The sequence below is a fragment of the Sinohyriopsis cumingii genome, unplaced genomic scaffold (genome assembly GCF_028554795.1).
Source record: "Sinohyriopsis cumingii isolate HCF-2022 unplaced genomic scaffold, ASM2855479v2 utg002810l, whole genome shotgun sequence".
Lineage (NCBI taxonomy): Eukaryota > Metazoa > Mollusca > Bivalvia > Unionida > Unionidae > Sinohyriopsis > Sinohyriopsis cumingii.
This window is the reverse complement of record NW_028316308.1, coordinates 36,130-48,388: the sequence shown is the minus strand read 5'-3', so window position 1 is coordinate 48,388 and position 12,259 is coordinate 36,130. Positions and strand designations below refer to the sequence as shown.

General features: G+C 32.9%; 1 protein-coding gene across 1 annotated transcript in view; it reads left to right on the top strand.

The window, feature by feature from the left end:
- Nucleotides 1-12,259, top strand: part of LOC149770046 (uncharacterized) — a gene marked incomplete at its 3' end in the record, with an annotated part of 60,092 nt that overhangs the window by 15,423 nt on the left and 32,410 nt on the right. The window contains exon 2 of the mRNA XM_089949481.1: nucleotides 7,649-7,779. Coding sequence (XP_089805607.1) covers nucleotides 7,649-7,779 — 131 coding nt within the window. The remainder of the gene's footprint in view (nucleotides 1-7,648; nucleotides 7,780-12,259) is intronic.

The window sequence follows — 12,259 nt, the reverse complement described above, 5'->3', positions numbered from 1 at the left end:
GCTTCTCCTCTCATATTTGTGGCCGTAGCCATGTTTTCAAGTGTTTATTTGATTTAAAGGAATAGCTCTAACAAGGACTTTTAATGTGATGTGAAATTGTATGTGTGCATAAGCACAACGGTTTGGGCATGAAAATGTGTATGATGCAAATGTTATGAAAAATGCAAATAAAAAGAAATACCTGTCCTCAGAGAGGAAAAAACTGTGAAATAATACTTCTTTTGATGTACCGGCATGTTAATTCCAAATTCAAGGCCAGTAGTGTAGCAGCCAGCCGCAGAATATAAAAAAACACGTCTGATCTTGTCCTTGTGCAAAAATGTAAGAAATTCACCTCCCACAAGACACAAGTCCTACCTTACAATCAATACAAGAGAAATAGAACATTACCTATGCCTGTTTTTCCAGGAAAGATTGGAAGCAGCAGTATTTCACCCTCGAGGAAATCCATATCTTCTATGTCATCATCAACCTCTTCAAGTTCATCGCTCAACAATTGGACTTCCTCATCTGAAAATGAAAAATATTTACTGGAAATTGGAGAAAAGGCAGTGTTACAAAGAAAAGAGCAACAACAGACTCAAGAAATTCCTTTTGAAGATCTAGAAGAACCCGACATATACTTCAAAGAACCATTAAAAAATTTAACAATACCATCAATAATAAAGGAGGAAAAGAGAAACTAGATGAGAAAGAAAAAGTATTGGGGAAGGTGGAAAAAGTAAACTTGGAGAAGGATAAAGGAGAAATGATAGAACAAAAATTAACAGAAAGTAAAGAGGAAGGAACAAAGAAAACACTAGGGAAGAAAGAGAATGAAGAATTGGAAAAGAGCAAAACATGCAGAAATGGACAAGATTTAATATCAAATAAAGATAAAGATAAGTCACTACTAAGGGTAGAAATTGGGGAAGTGAAGAAAGAGAATGGCAAATTAATACAGCAAAACTAACATTCAACAAAGAAACAGAGAAATGGATTAGAGAAATGTCCAGGAAAAGTAGAAAATGAAAAATTGGGTACAGACAAAGCAGTAATGAATGGGCAGGAATTAACACAAAAGAAAGAGAAAGGAAAAGAAAGAGGAACAGAGAAGACACTAGAAAGGGTATCAAATGAGAAATTGGAGAAAGAAAAAATTAAAAAGGAAAATCAAGACTTAAAATTGAATAAAGAGAAAGAGATGTGATGTGATCTGGATTTTTTACATAGCTTTAACAATTTTTCAGTCATATCGCTACAATGTCTGCAGTGTGGCAGTTTATAGTGATGTCTAGCACTGGGGCATCAAGCCACAGACATATAGCATGATGTCCCACCCAGTCACATTATCCTGACACCAGGCTGACCAGTTCTAACACTAACTTCTTAATGCTGAATGCCCAGTGAGGCAGCTGTTAGTACCATTTTTGTAAGTCTTTGGTATGACTCGGCCGGGGATCAAACCCACGACCTCCCGCATCCAAGGCAGATGCTCTAACCACTAGGCCATTAGAGTGGTCAAAAGAAAGAGAAAGGAAAAAGAAAGTCAGTAGGACAGATAGAAAATGGTAAACTGAAGAAAGAAAAGAGCAGAAAGAAAGGAGATAGCAACTCCAAGTATAGAGAAAGAAAATTTGAAAAGCCATGAAATGAACCAAAATCCACAAAATCAAAAGAGAATAATGACAATTGTGATCTGATAAATCTAAATGTGGGGGGAACAAAATTTTTAACAACAAGAACAACTCTGAACAAAATAGAAAATACAAGACTAGCAGATATAGACACCAGAAATGAGGGAAAACAGAATCCCATATTGTTTTAAATTGAGATCCAAATCATTTTAGGGTAATATTAAACTATATAAGAAATGCACCAGATTTTCCAATCGGTCTTCTCCCAAAAGAAACCAAAGATCTACTAGAGATACTGTTAGAAGCTAGATTTTATAATGTTAAGGAACTCATCCAGTTAGTTGAGGAAAGATTAGAGAACATAAGAGAATAGACTCCATATGTACCCATGAACAATATATATATATATATATAGGTACAGAGTTATATTAATACCAAATTTCTAACAAATCTAGGTTTTATTTAAAATAGTATTTATTTTAAGTGCCAGTTTAGTCATACTACTTACTTCAGACTGATATTCAAGTAAGAATCTGGCAGGTTTTAATCCATCAGGGCTTTATGCAGTCACGGACTGTATAGTTCTGAAAACAGATACAAATTTTCATCTAAATTGTTTCAAAAGAAAGGATTTGGAGAAAAGTATTTGAAACTGATTATGAATTAAGGCTTGAGGTATAATGTTTCCTATGAAGTGAATATTGCTTTGAAAATGATGACATGAAAACAGATATCATAATGAAAATGAATCAGATGCTTGAGTCGGGGTATTGTTTATGAAACTGATGTATGACAACAGTTGAAAACATGAAAACTGGTTCCTGTCTTGAAGTTCTCCCTGAACTGTACAGTGTGGACATTCATCAAGAGTATCTTCTTCCTGGGATTAATCCCCTAAAAGTGACATTCATAACTTTTCAGAAGGACAGCAATGGGTTAATGGATTGCGTAACTTCAAGTGGATATGATTGATTGATGAACTATGAACTTCTGGAATCAGTGTAACTTTACAAAGAACTCTTATTTATTAAGGTATAATATTGGCATTTATTATTACAAAATGATAATATTTTGTTTATGTGTTATTTAAATTTTTAATGTAGGTAAGCATGAAATATTGTATCCATAATATATGTAAAAAGCATGTATTGAATGATTTCAGTATAAACAGTATAAACAAAAACTGTGTCCCTAAATCTATACATAAATATATTTCATGTTATTGTTGATACAGGTATTTCATTAATATATTTTTTTTACATGTGTGGAATATACTATAAGTGATATGATGCAACATATAATTATGTATTATTTTGTGAACAGATATTTTCCATTTGTTATTGTGAAGGGGAAAATTTCTGGTAATCTGTGAAGAACACATTAGTTTGAGACCATGGAACAATTAATTAGATTTATGGGGACAGGCACATATCAAATCGCCATACTGCCATGGCTGGTAATGTCTTTTCAAGGGGGGAATTTCATTTTTAATTAAGCATTTGTTTATTTAGCCAACAGAAGACTGGAGGAGATAAAAGCTAACTTCGATTTCATAGTGTAAATGTCAAAATTGAAAGATTGCAGAACTCTGCTAATCAAACTACAAGGTCAAGTTGACCATGACTCTGGCGCCTCTGGAAAAAGGCAGCAGATATATTTGATTCTAATTGGTTATGCTAAATAAGGGGTGTGTTTCCCACACTAAATTTCCTAGTTTTAATATTGCCACATCGAAAATTTGAATCAGTCTAAGCTTTTCTGCAAGAGAAAATAAGTGTAAGAAGACTCCAAAAGTAATTTGGGAGAAATTCTCTCATAAAACTGTTGTCCAAGAGGACTGTTGTCGAGGGAAACCATCAAACAAATTCGGCGATAGAAGCGAGGAACATTGAAAGCTCAAAGGGAGAAAATAGCTCCTGTTGCGTATTATCTCTGAGATGTATCCTGCGATGTATTAACTCTGAGATGTATAATGAGATGTACTTATCCTGAGATCCAGGTATCAGTGAATCTACATGCTATGCACAGAGTGAGGACTGAAAGAGGCAAGACCAACGGAAGTCGAAGGAACAGCTACAGTGAAGTGGAGTGAACAGGTTATGCAATTGTACAAGGCATTGACTTCGATTGTTCACTCGATCCTATGATGAACTAATTCTATCAGTAAAACAGATCAGCTAGTTTATTTAAATATATTTGTATTCTTTGTAATTTGGTGAAAGTTTTATTAAAGAAGCAGAGTATATTCCTGATGTAACAAATTCTCACACTTGTTTTATGTAATTGATTAAATTGTTGTTTACATGTACAGGGGCTCGTGTTGGTCTGTTCTATATCTCTGCTCAGATCTTTATCTATTCCACCTTTAAGTTTTACCACTTATATTTATATTTACTCGAACTGGGCAATAACATTGAGGGTGGTCAACCTTTAGATAATGAGAACCAAATTAAGCAGACACCTTGAAAGAAGGTACAATCTGTCAACCCACAAACCTCTTGCAAGAAGAGGGGACTTTGTGTAAGGTTTCTACAAAGTGGACCGTGGGTATGCTTACAGTTATAATAAATGTAAATGTAATGTAAATGCACATTGAAGATAAAGATGAATGTCATCCAAACTTAAAATTAAATTACCTGCACAAACATTCGAAGATGAGAATCATATATTCGGGTAGGTTTGTTATGACTGATCATGCTGTCTGATATTATGTTAAATTAGAAGAATTAAAACACTGATTTGTGTGTATTACTGTCGATTTGATTGGCTGATCAACTGCAGTACCCATATATAAACAGTGTCGTTGTTCCAAGTTGGAGACAGATAGGGGTAGGACCTAGAATAAAGATTGGAGAAAAAGATTGATTAAGTCAGGAAAAATGAGAGAGGTAATTTTTGAAAAAGGAAAATTTCATGGATGAAATTTTGAAGAATAATTTGAAACTTAGACTACAAGTTCTCATATAATTTGCTCACATTATATTTTTAACAATCAGGTTTAGTTTTAGTAAATTATGAACTTCTTTAGATAATCGAGATACATCCACTATGGTTGGTATATTTCTGTACGTCAAATTTGAATTTGTAAACTGGTAAAAAGGGTGTAGTTTTTTTTACAGATGAGAAATTATTGAATAAATCTGTCCTGAATTTTTAATCTTTCTTTTTTGCTGTTTTATCTCTATTGCTAGAGTTAGTTGAACCCTTGTAGTTTCAATTGTGAAAAAGAAAGCTAAAATCCTGAGTAATTTTCCAGACCCATGAGGTGACAATATATATATATATATATATATATATATATATATATATATATATATATATATATATATATATATATATATATATATATATGTATATATATATATATACACAAAAGTATATCGCACCTGTCAGATATTGCAACATTAAGGTCCATTTTCGGGGTGGGTTTGGGTGGAGGGGAGGGGAAAAGTGGGAAGCCCTGGGATTATTTTAAACATAGAAATCACTATGGTAATAGATCTTGATAACTTAAATTTCCTAGAGGTTAAATATACAGTTAAATAAATTATTAAATTAAAATACAGTTAAGAAAATCTTGAAAGAAATATATCATATAGGGCATTAATTTCTCCAAATACAAAATCTTGCACCATTTTGATGATTATATTGGCCAATAAATATAGAGGATTAATGTCATGTATTCTTTTTAAAATGATAAAATGATGACTTTTAGTTGGTTAAACACAGTAATGACATTGATAAGATGATGGAGGAATTATAGAAAGAGCTCACTGGAGCAAATACATTTGTGTTAAGCTGTCAATTGTTTTTGTTTTATATTTCTTACCTTCATTCTGGGAACATTTTTATATAAAATAAGAAAGGATCCATAATAAAGTATGCCACAAAAGTGCATGACGGGAAGGGTTTTGTGGGTTTAACATCATTTTACATCACGTGATATGCCAATGTATTTGCTGGAGGAAGAACACGGGAATACCCATGAAAGAAACACCGGCCAATAGGAGGATACATGGAAGATTTCTCACATTCCCACATTGGCCGAGCCAAGACTCGAACCCAAGCAAACAGAAGTGAGATGCTTGTGATCTGTAAAGGCAAACACCTTAAACCACTGAGCCACCCACAATTTAGGTTTAGTAGGGTCTAATCTGCCAGAATAGGTCAGATTTCTTGGGGTGGGTGGGTTTAACATCCGATACAATTTAAGATATATTAACCAAAAAAAACTTAGATCTGTATGCTGACAGGAATAGTTATTGGCAATTCAATAATGTGGACATACTGGTAGGGTTCATTTTTCCAGGTAGCATACAGATCTATGATATTTTGTTTAGTACATTCTTGAATTTTATCAGTTGTAACAAAATGTGATTTATTTGGGTAGATTTGAACCTGCAAAAACTACATTATCTTCCTGTCAGCCACTTTTATCAATATTTATTTTCCATCTTTTTGTCAGTGCTTGGAATACCTCTTTATCATATAATGTGTGTGTGTTTGCAAGTGTATGTCAGGGACATGCAATAAATATAAGCAGCTCTATTTCACATTTGATAATTTAATTTTGGTCACCGATGTTCTGACCATTTGGCTTATATTCTTTATTATATGCTGTAGCAACATCTGGTTTTTGTTGATGAACAAAAATGTCTACATGTCATTTTCGTAATCATTTTTTATCAAAGAATAACATCACTTGTTATTTCCTGGCGATTCGAGCAGGATCTTGTCAGGCATATCAGCCCTAGATATTAACAAAAGTTAATGTTTTGAATGAAAACGAAAATAAGTGTTGGAGGTAATCAACCACACTTAACATAAATAGACACATCATTTAAACGATCTTGTAAAACAAAAAGCCTGACACATACATACAGTCATTAAATATTATACATATTGTATGCAAATGCACAATCTTATGTGTATTTTGTTAGGTCATCGGCTTGAAAATGGCTTAGCCATATTGTCTTTAATTCACAAAGATAGGCCCCATAACAGATGAGAATAGCCCTGGCTTTTAATGGTTGCTTTCTTTTTTTGAAAGCAGTGGTGAATAAGAATTAAATTCATATTTAGCGAAGAGCGAGGGACCTAATTTATCTGTGTGAGTTTCATCTGAATCTGGTTTGGGGCCAAATTCAACCCTTATCAATACTTTTCTTTTGAAACGGGATTAGAAATATATACTCAAGAGTAGTAAGAAGCTACTGTTGACTAATGGACTCACAAATGATGATGCTAGATGGACGCTGGGACATCCCCATAGCTCACTTGGTCCTACAGCCAACTGAGCTAAAAAATGATGAACGCAACATGCACTCTGTGTATTTAATGCCTGACTAATGTACAAAGATTCATTACTGTATGTTAATTAGCTTGGGAATTGTACAAAGTCCACCCATCTTTCTCATGCATTGCGCAAGGACATGTCGAGTGATTAATATTCCAGCTGATAATTACTTTGAGCACTGATGAATGAACTTTTTGCAATAAGTGACATTTACACTATTGTGCAAGTCAGTTTGACTGATTTAACTTAAAACAGGGTCTATTCCAAAATGAAGCATTGGATGGTGGTTCGTTTTATTCAACCCATGTGTTTGAAAAAATAGGCTATCATCTGAATATAATGAGACTGTATATAGTAAAAGTAAGGCTCACAAATAGGATGTGTTATTTTCATGCATTCAGTTGATTCTTCTTCTAGACTAACTTTTAGAAATGAGAGCAAAACACGTATTAGAATAGATCTAGTGAAAGCAGTCTCACATATCTCAAGAGAATTTCATGAAATCTAGTTAATAAATGTACACAAAAATGCAAATGGTTAAATTAAGTAAATTTTCAATGCATATTAATAAGATTCTCTTGGCATTTAATTTAATGACATGTGCTAAAGATTGGTCCTGTTAATGATTGTGGAAACGCATAATCCTGTAGAATTATTCTCATCAAGTTATTAAGGAATTCATATTTGTTTTGATTGGGGGCCCAATTTATTAACTGAGACCATTTCTTTATTGCAGATGCAGAAAATGCAATTCGTTTAGGACAAGTACACTTCGTCATAGAAGAAGAAGAAGTAGCAAAAGAGTGTATAGTTCTCATCACTGAACCTGAACCTGGTCAAATTCCTGAAGAGTGGAAAGAAACTAAGGTATATTTCCCAGATTTAGCAAATTAGAGTGTTGCTTAAATGCTGAGAAGATGCTTAAATATCATTACTGGTTGGCATGACTATGTGGCATCTTCATTTGGTCCAACGACACTGTTTATCAGTCAGTCATGATATTGATAGAACCTATAGTGGGGTTCGCACCGACACAAGGAAATTCCAGTCAGTTTGTTACATTATTTGTCTCTCCACAAGACTCTGCCTCTTGGGGAGACAAATAATGTAACCATGTGACTGGGATTTCTTTATCTTCGTACAAACACCAACATATATAATTTTTCTCACCCACTTTTTCATTCAGATTGAAATAACCTTACATTTTTGTAGTATAGTTGGCAGATTATATTATTGCCTCTCACTTTATATACAGGTTATCAGGACTTGTACTCTTTTATGAAAATCTGAATAATTATCTAAGTAGAATCTAGCTACATATGTAGTTCTTAGGAAAAAAAGTTATCCTTGTTACTTGTTAGAAGTATTGCACAATAATTGTCTGTGGCAACATGCGATTGTTTGTATATAACACACATTAAAATGAAAATGTAATGAATGCGATGGGGTGACTTGTCTACATAAAACCATTTGATACTATTACTGTATTATCACATTTAATCGATGGCTGTCATATGAAAATAACAATAGGTAACTAATATAATTTATACGGGTAACTTTTAACTTTCAACAGTTCTAATTTGGAAACAGTTCTGTGGTATACAATGGTACTATAAATACCGGGTACACATGCTGCACTAGCAAAGTGAGTAATGACTATGAGATTTATGATTTTTGTGGAAATTTGTATTTTCTGTCATATGGCAAGTGTTGCTATTAGTAGTGCAATTATACACTACATGGAGATCCTCTTGTGGACTGATGAATGTTTTGTTCTGATTGATAAGTTCAACTGGGGCAGATTGGGAGCGTTAGACAAAGTTTGAAGAATGCAGGTCTGACAACACACTTTTGGTTTTTGCCAGCTTTGTGCTTATATATATATATATATATATATATATATATATATATATATATATATATATATATATATATATATATATATATCTGTTTGTATTGTTGTTCTCTGATTTTATAAAAGTTCCGTTAGGCACAGCAGAAGACAACAAAAGTTTCTTCTTTTTAAAAGTAGTTCCTATTGACTGAGACAATCAGACTGGTGAAAAAAGTTGTTAGCATGATTACAGAAAAACCACTTTCCATAGACTAAATAAAAGTGGTAGGTATATCTTATATGCATAGGTAAATACCTTGATTAGAGCTTCACTCCATAATAACATTTTGGATTTCTTAACCCAACCATATATATGGAGTGGCATGTAGTGTAACCTATATTTATCTGTCCCTCCCATCATGTTCTGTCACATTCCATCCCATTTATAGCATATTTCATTTCCGATCAGTAACTTTTGAAGGACTTCGGGGACTGAATTAAATTTACGATCATTTACGTTAAGAAGGCCTAAAACAAATTCCATTTTCAATGTTTTCTGACAAGATTTAATGGGGTTACAGTCCATGTTGACACAGAACTGTGCCCTTTGATTTAATTTCCATTCATTTAGTTTTGAAGGACATATTGTACATAAATCAAATTTTGTATTGAGCTTTATATTTAGAAGACCTAGATCAAGTTAAAGATTCATTCTTTTTGGCAAACGTTTATGATATAATGTTCCTTGTTTGATTTTGAAATCTACTTCCTTAATTTCGCATTCTTCACACAACCTTTGAAGGACTTTATGAATTTAAATAATTTTAATATGAGACTTTATATGCATATGACCTATATCTATTTTGCTTGACACCATTTTTCAACAAAGGCTTTGGATTTGTGGTACCATTTTGACTTAGAACTTTCCTTTCAAATAACTTTTTGAAGAAATTTGGGGATTGAATTCAGATTTGATACGAAGCTACACAACAAAATGCCTATGACAGGTATGCATTCAATGTTTTCTAACAAAATTGCGCTAAGTTATATCATCTTCTTCATTTAGAATCTTCCCTTCAATTTCCACTCAGTAACTTTACAAGGACTTAAAGGACTGAGACCAAAATACAGTTCTTTGTTTTGTATTAAGAGAATATGCATTCCAGTCTGATTTTTACTTTTTATTCATAAACGTGTTTAGAGTTATGGACCCTGTCCTTATAACTTTGCCTTTCATTTCGATACCGAACAAAAGTTTTGAGATAAGTTGTTAATTGAATGAAATGTATGACAGTGCTTTATACAAAATAGATAAAAGTCAAGTTTGCTTATCACAATTTTCTGGCAGACGTTTACAGAGTTATGGCCTCATTTTGATTTAGAACTTTGCCCTTGAATTTTTACTCACAAACTTTTGAAGGAATTTATACAGTAAGACCTAATTTGATTGGACACATTATACCTAGGTCCACTTCTATTTGTCACAGTTTTTTGTCACAATTGTATGGCATTATAACTCCTTTTGATTAGAAAATTTGATTTTTAATTGGATTTATGGGCAATGGGGTAGCCTATGTTCTACATACACATTTCTAGTTTATTAGCTGTTTTAACCTGGGGATGGGGGAGTGGGTAGCGATGTTACCTTTCTTCAAAGACATCCTATTAATATATCTACGCAGAAAGTTATGGATCTAAATTAAACCTATTTGGTAATATAATTTACAAGCTAATCTGTAAGAGATTATTAGACTTTCATGCCATTATAATGCTTTTCTAGCTCACCATGCTGTAAGGCAAGGTGATTTATTGTTATAGTCCTTTGCTTTATTGCATAGTCCATTCACATTGCCGTTTACAACTTCCTTTTCAATAATCCCTTTTTTCAATAAACACATAATTTATAGAAAAAGTCTGGTTTTACAGCCTTTTTAATTTCTTCATTTGATGCCCATAATATATGACCGCCAATACAAAAGCAATATTAACACAAAACTTAGATAATTACTTAAGAAAATGCCGCTCAACAGAACCATGACAGTAGCATGACGTTATGAAGGTATTTCATATATGCTCAAATCAGGCCTTCAGATATTGCTGCCATTACTTAAAAGAGAAACACCTTTCAGAAGAGTCTCAAAACTATTGAACAGAATGTAACTATGTTAGAATTTTACAAAAATCATCCTAGTATAAAAGCAATTCGATTTTTTTTGTTATTACAGATGATGAAGATATGGCATCAAAAATTATAGCAACTGTTACTAAAAATGGATAAACATTTAGAGGGCTTCTTTTTAAACAAATTTCAACTAATTGTGACCTATTTTGACACAAAACATTCTGGCCTGAAAGACTTTCAGATCTGTGCAAAAAAGACGTTGATCTGCATTCAGATATGGTTAACGTTACTAACAATAGAAAATATTCAAGCTATTTCTTCTTAAGGGTTGCTTCAGTGAATTCAAGAAGATTTACAAGTAAGCACTCCTGCATGAATGATGTGTTGTTTTGTAAATAATACCAATCCACCATCAATGGGAGACATTATTACTTAAAATAGAAAAACAACAGCATCCCCCAAAAACCACTGAACAGATTTTAACAAAATCTGGCAGAAAATATCCTTTCTTAAATGGATAACAGGTTTTAACAAATGGTACCTTTAAGAGTTTTATTCTTAAAACCACAGTTAACATAATTGAAACAAAGTTTTAAAAAAGCATACTGACTTTATGATCTTGCAATCTAGAACTATTGCTTTACTATCAAATATAGCCACTGTTATTTAATATAGGAAAATCCTCTTGTCAAGAAACCTATCATTATTTGACCAAATTGTCATGAAGGGCATTCAAATTTATATCAGTGATGCTGATCCACCACCAGAAGTAACTGCTATTACTAAGAAAAGAAGAGCATTTAAACAGTTTTAACTTCAAAATGCTCCTCAACACACTTTTCAAACTTTAACAGAAAGCATGCTTGCATATGAAGGTCTTAGGGTATTGGAAACATTATTCGGGTTTGCCATCAAATGTGGATAAAATGAAAATAAAAACAGAAACAGCTAAACATTTGTTTCTTTAACCTATTCAATCAACAGTACTCTAATAAATATTTACAGAAAACATCCTACTGGATAGCATCTCTCTTGCATTTGGCTATTAGGCAGATGTCAGCCTCGTGAGCAGTCACAGTTGATTTGGGTATCTTCCTTACTTTTGTGTCGATTTTCCAGCTCTTTTTGATTGTAGACCAAGAGAGCTGTTTCAGTGGCATGTAGTAGGTCCTCTTTTATTCCGTAGATCCTTTAGCATAAGTTTATTTTAAATTTTCAGGAGGATTGCCATGAAGTTTTACAGACAATTTATCTCGAGGTCTATTTGGCCCTATTTTAAAATCATGCTTTTTGGACATCTACATGGCTGAGACAGCTATTATCTCTATTCCACATGAACAGATGGACATGTTGACTTATTAAAAATTATTTTATTGGGTCACATCCTGAAT